This window comes from Nicotiana tomentosiformis, chromosome 2 (genome assembly GCF_000390325.3).
Source record: "Nicotiana tomentosiformis chromosome 2, ASM39032v3, whole genome shotgun sequence".
Classification (NCBI taxonomy): Eukaryota; Viridiplantae; Streptophyta; class Magnoliopsida; order Solanales; family Solanaceae; genus Nicotiana; species Nicotiana tomentosiformis.
The window spans coordinates 88,635,413-88,649,400 of NC_090813.1; the positions used below are offsets into that span (position 1 = coordinate 88,635,413).

The 13,988-nt window shown below is 37.2% G+C and overlaps 2 protein-coding genes across 4 annotated transcripts; both read left to right on the plus strand.

Moving 5' to 3' along the window:
- The first annotated feature begins 543 nt into the window (after positions 1 to 543).
- LOC104120019 (F-box/kelch-repeat protein At5g15710) lies at positions 544 to 2,921 on the plus strand. Its single transcript, XM_009631666.4, has one exon. It carries the CDS (start codon positions 1,116 to 1,118, stop codon positions 2,430 to 2,432), a length of 1,317 nt encoding a protein of 438 aa, XP_009629961.1. The 5' UTR covers positions 544 to 1,115; the 3' UTR covers positions 2,433 to 2,921.
- Positions 2,922 to 7,040: 4,119 nt separating this feature from the next.
- Positions 7,041 to 9,432, plus strand: LOC104120018 (uncharacterized). Of its 3 annotated transcripts, none has more exons than XM_070193491.1 (5): positions 7,041 to 7,192; positions 7,282 to 7,336; positions 7,765 to 7,888; positions 8,224 to 8,291; positions 8,701 to 9,432. In XM_070193491.1, the coding sequence occupies exons 1-5, from the start codon at positions 7,047 to 7,049 to the stop codon at positions 8,824 to 8,826; spliced, it is 519 nt and encodes a 172-aa protein (XP_070049592.1). In that variant the 5' UTR covers positions 7,041 to 7,046; the 3' UTR covers positions 8,827 to 9,432. The 3 variants fall into 3 exon arrangements, with proteins under 3 accessions (XP_070049592.1, XP_009629959.2, XP_033508415.2); XM_009631664.4 differs by having other exon boundaries at positions 7,041 to 7,188; positions 7,269 to 7,336; XM_033652524.2 differs by having other exon boundaries at positions 7,041 to 7,188; positions 7,272 to 7,336.
- The last annotated feature ends 4,556 nt before the right edge of the window (positions 9,433 to 13,988 follow it).

Consider the following 13,988-nt stretch of genomic DNA (forward strand, 5'->3'; position numbering starts at 1 on the left):
TTTGGTTGGTGAAAATATCCGATTCGAAAGCCACTCTAAAATCTCTCTTTCTTTAACATTTGTAACCATGTAAGAAAGAAATTATTTGCTTCGGGGAGTTTCTTTGGAAATAATTACTGTTGAAGAAGTATTTTAAAAAACTAAAATGTACTAATGATTTTCCTGAAAGTTACTGCCCATCCATTTTACATTTTTTTTGCTGAATATGCCATCTTAGTATGTGTTTGGACATAAAAATTGTAATTTTTGAAAAACAATAGTATTTGGAGTTAAATTGGAAAACGGTATTTAGAATTAGAAATTATGTTTGGACATGCATTTCACTTGAAAAATTATGTTTGATTTTTGAAAAATTTCTAAAAACTTGTAAAATTTGATGATTTGATGGACAAATACCTTTATGAATTTTTTTTTTGAAAAAAAAGAAAATTTTTCTATGGACAAAAGGAGCCCTAGTATTATACAATCCCTTGAGACAGAACTAAATAAAGAATATACTTTTGCGAGTATATGTTTTTCCCCCATAAAATTTACAGTTCAGTATTTCTATATCTGAAAATTTATAGTACCTACTCAAGAGTTCACTGCTAGAGACAAAATCACAAAATCCCCCAAACGCAATTGCGAAGCAGACAAGGAGGGAGAGAAGACTAGCAACTCAGGGTTTGCTTTTCACGGCTTGAATCGCCATTGAGGTAACACTATTTTCCAACTCTTATCATTTTTATCCTCAAATCCATACTCTCTCAGCAAGAGTCGATCTTTTGTTTTGTTTTCTGCATCCTGGATTGTCCGAATCGGATCTGGTGAAACCCAATTGATAAAAAGATTCGATCCGTAGCTCGATGTACCCTGTTGGAAGTGTATCCATCAACCAGAATTGCGCACTTCTATGGGGAATCTTACAATATAAATGCACGCCAAACTGGACAAGAATTTAAGTTTAGGGTTGAGAATTTTCGAATTTTGCCTTGATTGAAGTCAATTTGGGTTTGGAAAGTGGGAACATCCAGTGTGGTCAGGTGAATGCAGCTCAATTAAAATTGGGTCATCTGGGGTTTAATTGGACTACATTCATAGGCTTCAGCTAGGTGGGATATCTCGGATTTGATGCAATGGTTGACATAGCGGAATCTTCGGAATCTGGGTCTGGGTTATTGAATTCAACAGTGGTAAAAATTGGATCTTTGCCTGAAGAGGACAGTATTCACAGGCAAGTTAGCAGCTTTGGAAGTAGTGGTTCCAGGAATACAAGCCCATTAGGGCGTATAGGTTCAAGAAACACAAGTCCTTCAAGGCAGAAAGTGGTTAAGACGAAACCAAGGGGATTGGATGAAGAGACTGTTACCACATTTGCTAAAGCTGTTCAACCGGATGTTCAGATGGAAGATAGTATCTGGGCGATGCTTCCGGAGGATTTGCTGAATGAAATCTTAGCTAGAGTTCCACCATTCATGATATTTCGACTCCGATCTGTTTGTAAAAGGTGGAATTCGATTTTGCAAGATCATAGCTTTTTGAAGTTTCACTCGCAAGTGCCCTCCCATGGACCTTGCCTTCTCACATTTTGGAAGAACTCACAGACCCCTCAGTGTTCGGTATTCAGCTTGCCACTGAAACAGTGGTTTAGAATACCGTTCACCTTCTTACCACAGTGGGCATTTTGGCTAGTTGGTTCTTCGGGCGGTCTCGTTTGTTTCTCAGGATTAGATGGGTTGACGTTCAAAACTTTAGTTTGTAATCCCCTTACACAGACTTGGAGGACATTGCCTAGCATGCATTATAATCAACAGAGGCAGTTGATTATGGTTGTTGATAGAAAGGATAGGTCATTTAAAGTTATTGCCACTAGTGATATTTATGGCGACAAGTCTTTGCCAACGGAGGTGTATAATTCAAAGATCGACAAATGGTCGCTTCACCAGACAATGCCTGCTGTAAATCTTTGCTCCTCCAAGATGGCATTTTGTGATTCAAGGCTCTATTTGGAAACTCTCTCCCCACTTGGTTTGATGATGTATCGGCTGGATACAGGACAGTGGGAACACATCCCTGCTAAGTTTCCACGCTCATTGTTGGATGGGTACCTAGTTGCTGGCACTCACAAACGTCTATTTCTGGTTGGAAGGATAGGCCTTTATAGTACTCTTCAAAGTATGAGGATATGGGAACTAGATCACTCAAAAGTCGTCTGGGTTGAGATAAGCAGGATGCCCCCCAGGTACTTTCGTGCACTTTTAAGACTATCTGCAGAAAGGTTTGAATGCTTTGGACAGGATAACCTAATATGCTTCACATCCTGGAACCAAGGCAAAGGCCTTCTTTATGATGTCGATAAGAAGGTGTGGTCTTGGATTGCTGGGTGTGCTCTTCAATCATATAACAGCCAAGTCTGCTTCTATGAGCCAAGGTTTGATGCTTCAATATACTAAAGTAGTGTTTAACTTAAATATCCAAATTACTTCTTAGGGGGACTTGAGCTATCTGGATGATTTAGCAATCTTGTTTCCTTCAATTCCCTTCTGCCTGCTGTTCACCATTGAAATTACCTTAAGTTAGATTCTCAAGCTTAGATTTACCCACCTTAATCTATCTGGTTAAAAGTTTCGAACTCGTATGCAAATTCCGCTAGTTAACTGAAGTGAGTAATTGGATGAGGTTTCCGCGTGAACATTAATGGCCACAGTGGTATTCAAGGAGGAGGAAGAGGTTAAAATGTTTCCTTGCTTGGACGAGGGATCATGATGGCCTGAGCATTGGGCATCTTCTTGAGATGACCATGCAGATGCACAATTCGGAAGTACAGATGTAAGATAAAGTTTTGTTCCAGCTTATGTACATTGTTTTTCTCTTTGTAATTAATTAGCACATACATGTTGCTTTTCTTAACTGAAGTAACAAAAAAGTGTCTCTTCATCTTACATCTGTGCTCTTTATTATCTCACACTATCAATAGTAAGTCCGTTTGTTACACATTTATGGCGATCAAGCTGTACGGTAGTTAAGGAAAAAGGGGCACTTTCTTAAAGGACTAACTATTGCAGAGAAGGTAGACATTACGTGGTTAATAATTGTTCAAGCACTTTCTTTTGTTTAGAATGGTGCTTATAACGGTTGCTACTGTTTTAATTATGTTACATTTTTTATAGTATTTTGAAGTTGTGACCTTTTTTGTGTTGTTATCTGCATCAGACTACTCAGTATGGTTAACTCACTTATGGTTGTCTTTCTTGCTCTGTTCTTTCCGTGGTTGATGCTTTGTGTTTCCTCATATCCATCCTTAGCTTCAACTTGCATTGCTCAGATGCTTACTGTTAGATATATATGAAATATTTTTGGACCCTCTCAGACATCGGTTTGTGCGTATATTATCCTTATCAATCCCCAATTAAGCTGTCACGTTTCACTTTTTCCTGGGTCAATACTTATTGAGATTGGACGATGGATAAACTCTACCCTTTTAAAATTGAATTTGGAGATTCAGAAACTATCTTAAACGACTTTAAGTGATAAAATCTATATTAAAAAAAGGTAAAAAGTAAAAGAACTTATTCAAATTAGCATGGTTGAATATTAGGTTGCAAAATTTTACATTTTCTCAGGCAGGACTCATTTAATTACATAATCTACTATAAATATCAGAAATAATGTTTTCTGTCCTCATCTGTCGAATTAGATGGTTATTTTCACCCCCACATTGATGAATTTGCTTCACTTCTTTTAGTCATATGTTATATGCTTCCTATTTCCTGCTCAATTGAACATTCTTGCACAAACCATGTTGTTGATCACTTGATATACTGGCTTGGAGCATCTCTTTCAAATAGCTTCGTATCTGTACAGCCCGCTTCCTCTCCTTCCCTTGTTTTTCCTTTCAAGGTTGCATTTGTAGTACTTGGGTAATTAGGCCAAGTATGAACTAAGAGTGAAAAATGATAAACTCTAAGAAATGCGTAATTTTGTCTTGGGGGGGGGGTAGGGAGTCCCTCAGTATACCACCAACAGAAGCAGAGTTAGTATTAGCATCAGTAGTGATCTCATACTAAAGTTGAGGGAGGAGATTTCCAGATCACAAAAATGGGTTGTTCAATGAATTTGGAAATTTTAAGAAGAAAGACTTCACTAATAAGCAACCCAATGGAAATCAGGCTTTTGATGGGCGGGTTTGTTTGTTCCTGAATAATATCCTTATTTCTGGTAGATGATATGTTTTCCTTCCTTAATATATCCTAGCAATTTGCTTGGTAGTTTTCAACCATATGCACTTGAAAAGTAAGTCTAGATCTAAGGACTTGAAGCTATACCACTTTGGCTTTAGGATACGTTCCAAGCACATGGTAAATTTACTACTCTGTTTGACCAATATCATAAAGGATTCTGGTGCATGGATTTTCTTCTTCTTTTAGACAACTTTTACAGGAATCTTCTTCAAAAAAAAAAAAAAAAGAATCCTTAAAACCGTCCAAACGCAAAGCCTAACGACTAAACACCATTTTAGTTCATATCAAGTTCTGAAGAAATTGATCCGACATGAACATTGATATCCACTTGGAAGAAAATAAGTTGCACCGTGCACGCATCATATGGTTGTATTTTTCATTTTTTTTTGTATTGATTACGTATCTCTTTAGAGGAAGGTCAAAGTATAACACCTTGACACCTCAAAGTACATCGTTATTGAACATTATAAATTTGTAATCATATCAACATTGTAGTTGCCCAACGCTTAAAATAGGTTAGGTACAATCTTATGTTACCACTATCTGTTAAAGATATTTATGTTTGTTGGAATCTATTCTGCTCGTCATGGTGGAAAATTGACACATGGTTAAGGTGAAAAAGGGAGACAAGGGCATTGGTACTCGTAGCCCCTTACTCATCCTACACGTGTCTAATCCCTTTTCTTTGGGATTTAACTATCTCCTAATCGGCCTAATTTCGTATCACGAGCAAATACAATTCCTTCTTATGTATTTTGTCATTTCTTGATGTTGTAATATGCCTATGAAGTGTTTTTCCGATGCATTTCGTCGAAACAAAACGTCTTGGTTTCCGTTAAGACCCTGCATTTTGCCAATATGCAGTAAAAGTGAGGTTAAGTGAAACCAGGGGGGAAGAAGACCAAGAAACCGAGTTGGAGCAGGAACAACACAGTTTTCAAGGAAAAACCACAAGTATCTATAAGTTGGAGGGCATACCCCTCGTATCATAAAGCTCCTTTCAGTTTCTTCTTTTTGTAATTCCATGCAAAGACCACGGGTTACTGCTAAAAATAATTATTTTAAATTATTTGTTATTTTACAAATTCAAGATAAAATTAATTATTTTTTTCTTTTTTTTTACCCTTAGTAATAAATGTTCTTGAAGATGGAGATAACATATTAATAAAATAAATATTCAATGAAGAGAGATTTTTTTCTTAAAACATAAATAAGAGTAAAATAGTCTAATCCCTTTCCTAATTAATATTTCTTAAGGGACGTGTAAAAGAGAAACACAACAGATAATTTAAAACAGAGGGAGTAAAAAAATATGCCCCCTTTCTTTTTCTTTCTACTCGCTCCATCTCATTTTATGTGATACACTACTCGATACAGAGTTAGAACGAAAGAATTTTTTTTAAGCTTATAGTCTAAATAAGTCATAAATTTTTGTATGATTATAAATCATCTCATTAAGAATGCAACGAAAAGTTTAAAATTAAATTTTTTAAAAATATTACTCCTAAAAGATATGAAAAGTGCATCATATAAGTGGGATAGAGGAGTATGCTTTACATCTATTTTGGACAAAAATGAAAAAACTACGTACCCATCCAAAGCATGCCTATTACAGTAGTTTATAGTTCCACACACTCTTTTAACTTTACTAAAGCTGGTAATCGAATCTTTGACTCAGGTCTGAGTACATTTGCTGATAACTCCAACTCCGTTAATTATATACTGATCTGAATGCAGCATTGCAGCTGGAGTGTTTAATTCGTTTTGCTTTGTTTGAATATGGACGCGTAACAGCTCATCATCTTTTATAAATTACTGACAAATTTTGATTAAAAGTAAAAAAGTTTTGACTTGTTCAAAGTTTAGCACGCAGTAATATACAACTGCATATCTGTGCCTAGAAAATCCCACCACGTTTGCTATAGTTCTCAAATATCTACTGCCATTGCACTCGATTAATGTGTCTTTCGCAATTAGTGTATGTACATGAAAATTGAAAAATATATAGGACTCCTGGTTTTCGATAGTATAGTTAAAACCTCTACGATGAGAGAGGATTCTATAGTTGTCAGCAAAAAGAAAGATTCTAATTATAATGAATCCTCTAATTAAATACTTTAGTTGTACATATTAACCTGCATATAGAAGGGAATTAATGTAGAGTATTCATACAAATGACCTCTCATAATTCGGGATTATGACATAGTTGATTAATTGACAGATCAATCAAATCCTCAAACTAGCTAATGCTAGTACTTGTACACAACACAAGACTATGTTGATTTCACTTTAAACTTTGTTTCAATCAATTCATAGTCGATTATATACCATTTAGATGATTGAATCAAGTTAGCATCCTTTTTATAACTCCTTTATGTCAAAGGTAAATAACGATTAAAACCAAGACAGATCGAACGTGAAATCTGCCTTTGGCATTCATGTCAGAGACAAATATGTCTAATTGAGATTACCGCACGACAGTCAAATATGTTCAATTTTTTCCACTTTTTTTTGGTACGATTAATCCTTGGGATGAACATGCATTTAATTCAAGCAACCTTAATTTGTGAAGGTATACTGCAAGAAGTCAGTACTGCAAAATTGAAAAATGTCTTTTGAGAGGAGAAAAATAAGATTCCTACAATTTTTTTCATTTAAAACAATTTATGAATTGAGATTTCCGAAGTACTGTAAGATATTACGGTTCATATTAGAATAAGACAGGTGTCGGGACCTCAGCTTTGACTCAAGTTTGATTTTTGAACTCTATAAAAACCGATTCTCCTATATATATTACTGCCTCTCTTTTTTCATGAGGAAATACAAATGTTTCATGCTTTTAACAAAAGAAGAATTTTCTCCTCAGGAATGGCTTCAGTTTTTAGTTTCGTTGTGCTGGTAATACTCCATGTTATGATCATTGCTTTTTTAGTTCTACGACAGTCCTCTTCAGGACATGCTCAGTTACGTAAGTACACTATATATGTATATATTTTGACATTTTTACAGTATTTAATACTAACTGGCCATTTTCCCCCCTTTCTGAAGTAGGAGAAAGAAGCAATTTTGTCACCATTTTGTACCCTACAGAGACAGAAGCAGTTCTTCTAAAAGACGTAAGTTTGATTTTTGAAGCTTTCCCATTTGATTTGACAACGGAAGTATATTTTTTATGTAAGAATATATCATTTTTCAGTGTTTGATTAGTTATCTGCGAGCTAGGAACACATTTTCCATTGAAATGAAGCATTAAAATGAATTCAACTAACATTTGCGCAGATTATTGTTAATTTTTCTTACTTAAAAATTTCATCAAAACTCTCTTCAATATTATTATTATTAATGTTTAATGTTTAATATATACAAATTTTTCACAAAATATTTTCCACTCGTCAACCGGATAATAGAAAATATTTTCCATGGAAAATGATTCTCATTGTGCCAAATACCGTCAATTCTGGATTCTTGATTTTTACTACAATTAATAGTTGGAGTATTTTTTGTACGCTAGCTCATGAGCATCTCTATTGACAAATCTGAACAGGATTCTCCAGACTATATTATCATTACTTCAGCTGCTGGGGGAAGAAAAATGCTAATGGATCAATTTTCAAGTAAGGTAGTGAAGGAAAAGCATATGTCTGACAGAAGAGCTTCAATTGTTTTAGGTACACAACAAGTATATAGCAAGTCATTTTCTAGCCTTTAATTAGGATTTAGTAACTTATATCTACTAACACTGTTACAAAACTTTACACATTAATTAAATCATGCTATAGAAAGTTATTAATTACCTTGTTTTTCATATTACTAGTTCCACTTGTTATGAATAGTTATCTATAATTACCTTTAAATAATCTTGATTGTGTAAGAAATTTAACATTATCGATTTTAGTTAGGTAATATTGATGTTGGGCAAGGAAATATTTGTATTTTTTGGATTTTCCTCGTTTAATTATTTATTTAATGTTATGGTTATGTTTCGATATATATATGTATATAGGAGATGCTACAAGTGAATCAAAGAAAGCTCCTCCTCAAGTGCAACTACAACATCACATGAGTGCTCAGGTTTTCTTCTCTCTTTTTCACAAACTTCCAAAGGAACAAATTAACAGACACACATCTCAAAAGATTCTATGGTTTTTGCTTAGAAATTAAGTGATACTATATTTTGAAAGAAATTTAAGTGATTATAGAAATTAACAAAATCAGTCTAGTTAGCGTACGTCCCGACCTAAGACAATACTAGATGTCAACTTTTTAGTAAGAGTTTAAATTTTGTGCACTCTTACAATATCAGCTTAAGCTAATCACTTTGAAAACCTGAAAGATAGAGTAAATAACATGTTATAACATATGTTAAACTATACTGATCGTTGATGTAAAATGTTTTATATTGCCTATTTATAGATATACTCCTATAACTTATATCCCTTTTTTTTATTACTTGCGTTTTGATATACTGAATTTATGATAGGTGGATGGATCAAAGGAGTTTCGTGATGCTGAAAATGAAGTAGCAAAACTTATGAGCAAAGACTACAGCGGAAGAAGTGGACCTCGCCGAAAGCCGCCGATTAATAATCACAAGCCTACAGACTAATTAAATTAAAACATCAGTAAAATTTCATACTGACATAGTGACAATATACTGTTTAATTAGTAGCAGTATTCACATTTGGGCCTCACAATTTTGACCCCTACAAGTGAAGGCCCAAATATATTATACATAAAGAATAGATGATCTGATAGAGCAGTGTATCTTGTAGAATCATGTTTGTTATTGTACATTTGTTTTATTTCTTTCTTTATGTATTGTCAATGTAAGTGTGTGTATACGGTCGAAATCAAGATCGTCTACGACATGGTAGGTCAAGTTCGGAATATGGCAATAAAGGACGGAAGATTGGCCCTAAGTTCCACCGGGCTAGAACCTGGGGTTGGAACGCGCGCCTTCGAGAATATCGAGGCCGTGATCCCGGAATCGATCCTAGCCCCGAACGAGCTCGAAGAAATATTGTTACCATAATAGAAGACCGAGATATCCGTGACCGGTTGGATATTACGGCGGGAATCTCGGCACGCATCAATGAGGAACTGGTAATCGGCAAATCAAGAGATTTTTTTATCTTTTATAGAATTGTACCTAAAGTAGGATTCCTCTCTATATAAAGGGGGTCTGATAATTCATTTAGCGCATTGTAACACGCATTCCAAAGCAATATATTATTATTTTTCTCTTTAAGCTCTTATTTTTCTGTATCGTGATACCGATCAAAGTGCATCTCACTCGAGGGTGGCTAACCTTCCGAGATTGAAACTATCCAATTTGTGTGGTTTGAATTTACTTTATCATTGCTTATTTTAATTGCAACTTAATTTATCACTTTATATCAACTAATTTGCAGATCCTTAAAACCGCTTACAAATTCAATTGTTATCCGATTTTGAGGATAAATAGTTTGGCGACTACCGTGGGGCTAATGATAATAGTGGTTATTTGATACAATTTTTCATAACACACACTTCTCTTTACACTTGTTCTTTGAAGTGTCTCTAATTTCAGGTTAAAGCTTAAAATATCAAACTCTCAATCAGCGCCCCTGCATGTTGACAATGAGTCCGGCCATCATGGTGAAAATAACAACATAGTGCCCAGTGACGAGGTACTGCCCGTTAATCCAATCGGAATTCCGGTCGCGGACCCGATTGACGCTAATTCACATGTGGCTATCAACGTAAATCTGTCTACCGATCCCGAGAATAACGTCTGTGGTGGAGCCCGATCGGCAACTCAAAATACACAAAATATTGGAGGAGATGGGATCAATTTACGGATGATCTTTGAAATGTTACAGGCTCAACATGCGGCGATAACTCAGTTACAAAACCAAAATCGCGCACCGAGAAGAATTGAACCCGGTCCGTCCCGGGAAGTCACCCGCAGGGACGAACCGGTCGCAGAGAGGTCGAATGAAACAAATCGGGGACTAACCCCTAGATCATAAAGATACTCGAGGAACTGACAAAATGTGTAGAATCAAGGGAGAAGAAAATCGAAGCTAATGACAAAAAGGTAGAAACCTATAATTCTAGGGTCGACCAAATCCCAGGCGCACCGCCGATATTGAAAGGCCTCGATTCCAAGAAGTTCGTGCAAAAATCTTTTTCTCCGAGCGCGGCTCCAAAGTCAATCCCTAAGAAGTTTTACATGCCCGAGATTCCTAAGTACAACGGAACGACCGACCCAAACGAGCATGTTAGCTCCTACACATGTGCCATCAAAGGGAATGACTTGGAGGATGATGAGATCGAGTCTGTCTTGTTGAAAATATTCGGAGAGACCTTGTCAAAAGGAGCTATGATATGGTATCACTACTTACCTCATAATTCTATAGACTCATTTGCTATGCTTGCAGACTCTTTCGTGAAAGCACACGCTGAGGTTATCCAGGTCGAGACCAGGAAGTCCAGCCTTTTTAAAGTAAAACAAAAGGACAATGAAATGCTCAGAGAGTTCGTGTCCCGAGTTCAAATAGAACGGATGGACCTGTCACCGCTCGCTGATGATTGGGCCGTTCAGGCTTTCACCCAATGACTCAACATTCGGAGCTCGTTGGCTTCACATCAGTTGAAACAAAACTTGGTGGAATATCCGGCTGTCACTTGGGCCGATGTCCATAACCGGTATCAATCGAAAATCAGGGTCGAAGATGATGAGCTTGGGGTCCCTTCCGGGTCTGTGTATCCCGTCAGAACCATCGACAGAGTCAAGAGAGACATTGATCGTGAACTGAGATCAAACAGGGATCGGTATGAGCCGTATAATAAGGACTAAAGAAGCAGTGGGTCCGGACAGAACTCTATGAGAAACGAAAGGAGAAGTGATTGAGGTCAGAGCAACCGGGGACTCATTAGCAAAAACAGCTTCGACAGGCCCGTCAGGCCTAAAGAAGCGCCAAGATTATCGGAGTACAACTTTAACGCCGATGCCACCGATATCGTATCTGCCATTGGATGCATCAAAGATACCAAGTGGCCTAGACCTTTACAGTCCGATCCAGCCCAAAGGGATCCCAACCTAATGTGCAAATATCACGACATTCATGGCCACATAACAAAAGACTGACGACAATTAAGGGAAGAGGTGGCTCGACTGTTCAACAACGGGCATCTCCGAGAATTCCTGAGTGATCGGGCCAAGAACTACTTCGAGAACAGGGATTCTGAAAAGCAGACCGGACAGGAAGAGCCTCATCACGTCATTAACATGATCATTGGTGGAGTCGACATTCCCCAGGGCCCGATGCTGAAGCACACCAAAGTATCCATCACATGGGAAAAACGGACTTGGGATTACGTGCTGGAAGGAACCTTGTCTTTCAATGATGAAGACGCTGATGGGATCGTGCAGCCCCACAACGATGCACTGGTAATGTTGGTACTCGTAAATAAATCTTGAATTAAATGTGTGTTAACTGATCCAGGGTAGTGGAACAACTCGGCCTACAAGATCAGATCGTACATGCGGTCTGAATCCTGAACGGGTTCAACATGGCATGCTAGACCACTACAGGGGAGATAACATTACCAGTGAACGTTGCTGAAACCGTACAGGAATCCAAGTGCTATGTAGTCGAAGAGGATATGATATACAACGCTCTGTTCGGGAGACCATGGATTCACAACATGAGGGCAATACCCTCGACACGACACCAGATGCTGAAATTCCCAACACCCGGAGGAGGCAAAACGGTTTATGGGGAACAACCAGCCGCCAAAGAGATGTTCATGGTCGACGAGGTGATCCCGGCATCCACACTCTCAACATCGAAGGATCTGAATCGAACAGTTTGTGTGATGGACTTCACGGGTAGCTGGGATGATCATCTTCCACCTATTGAGTTTGCATATAATAATAGTTATCATTCCACCATTCAGATGGCTCCATACGAAGCTCTTTATGGACCAAAGTGTAGGTCTCTTATATGATGGTTCGAGATTGGGGAAACTAAGTTAGTAGGACCAGAGTTGCTACAACAGGCTGTTGAGAAGATTAAGCTTATAAGGGAAAGGCTATTAGCAGCACAGAGTCATCAGAAGTCCTATACAGATAATCAATGATGAGACTTGGAGTTTCAGGTAGATGACTAGTATTCCTAAAGGTGTCACCGATGAAAGGCGTTATGAGATTCGGTAAGAAAGGAAAGCTTAGCTCTCGGTACATTAGACCTTATAAGATTATACGCAGAGTAGGCCAAGTAGCATATGAGTTAAACTTGCCTTCCAAATTGGAGTCTGTACATCCAGTATTTCATGTGTCTATGCTCCGTAGGTGTATTGGAGATCCCTCTAAAGTCATTCCAGTTGACGTTATTCAGGTTACAGAGCAACTATCGTATTGGGAAGCTCCCATTGCTATACTAGATAGACAAGTTTGGAGATTAAGAACTAAGGATGTAGCTTCACTTAAAGTACTTTGGATTAACAATAATGTGGAGGAGATGACTTGGGAAGCTGAAGAAGAAATGAAGACTAGGTATCCTCACTTGTTTCCACTTCCGGAGAAGTATCAGACTGAGACATCACAGCCTTTAGGTACGTATATGTTACTTGATTCTTATGTTAGATATTGTTATTGGTCGTGTGAGGCCATTGGTGTTATTGATGATTGTGGCCCTGTGTGGATTTGTATTGTTGGGTTTGCTGTGTGACAAGTTGGTAGTAGTACCATTACATAGGAGACTCTACCAAAATTTCTATCGATTTTTGGGAGTTTAACATTCGAGGACGAATGTTTCTATAGGGGGATGATTGTTACAGCCTGTGCGTCCCAAGGTGACGTAATGAATATGAGACTTATTAATCATGATTTAAATGTATTTAAAGTCATAATATGGCTAAATATGATGTTTGGATAGAAAATATGAAGTTTGAAAAAAATCGGATTAAAGTTGCGGAAACACCGACTAAGGATTTGCCATGTAATAGAGCTTTTTGAGAAGTATATTTTGTGTATGATATGAGGTATTTTTGGGATATTATATACCAAATTTAAGGTCTTGGAATTTAGTTTCCAACGCACTTAAAAGTTCATTCATATGACACCCGGATAAAAAGTTATAAGCGTTGGAAAAAGGGCCAATCATAGGGTGCCAAGTAGCACCTTTTTGACTTTTAAAACAATGGGATATTTACATCCCATCTCGTCTCTTTCTCCATTTTTCCAGAGAGCTCGCCCAAATAACACCCCTAACTTTACTCTTAAGCTCTCTATAAGAGCTTCAAATAATATTATCATCCCGGGCACGGAATCAAGAAGTAATAACATTAAAACGATCCCTACGACGTAAGTATCGCTATATCGCCTCTTTTTTTTTGTAGTTTGAGTTTTGGAAGGCACTTCATAGTTAAGAAAATGTGTACTTTCTGTATTTAAGTGTTTAAATATCAAGGAATGTTGATAAATTTGTTTCCTAATAGTTAGAACTCACGGGAGGGTGATCGGAAACCGTGAGTTCGAGTTATTTGACTTGTAGTAGACTGTTTTGTGGGTTGTTTCGTGTTGCCTTTGGGCTGTATATTTTTCTACTGTTTAATGGAGTTTTAGAGGACAAATGGTATGGAGAAACACTAAATAATGATGGAATGGTGGGTTGGTCGTTCGTCGTTATATTTTTTTAAGTTGTTTAACACTACTTTGGTTGTCGTTTTATGTATAAAGTGATTAGGGTGTGTGGGTTATTTTGTGGTATATTGTGATGG

What these genes read in the sequence shown, in the direction of transcription:
- LOC104120019 (XM_009631666.4), top strand. Translation starts at nt 1,116, where the DNA reads ATGGTTGACATAGCGGAATCTTCGGAATCTGGGTCTGGGTTATTGAAT.
- LOC104120018 (XM_009631664.4), top strand. Translation starts at nt 7,047, where the DNA reads ATGTTTCATGCTTTTAACAAAAGAAGAATTTTCTCCTCAGGAATGGCT. An exon ending in AAGCAGTTCTTCTAAAAGAC is followed by an intron (nt 7,337 to 7,764) that starts GTAAGTTTGATT and finishes AAATCTGAACAG; the next exon opens with GATTCTCCAGACTATATTAT. An exon ending in AACATCACATGAGTGCTCAG is followed by an intron (nt 8,292 to 8,700) that starts GTTTTCTTCTCT and finishes AATTTATGATAG; the next exon opens with GTGGATGGATCAAAGGAGTT.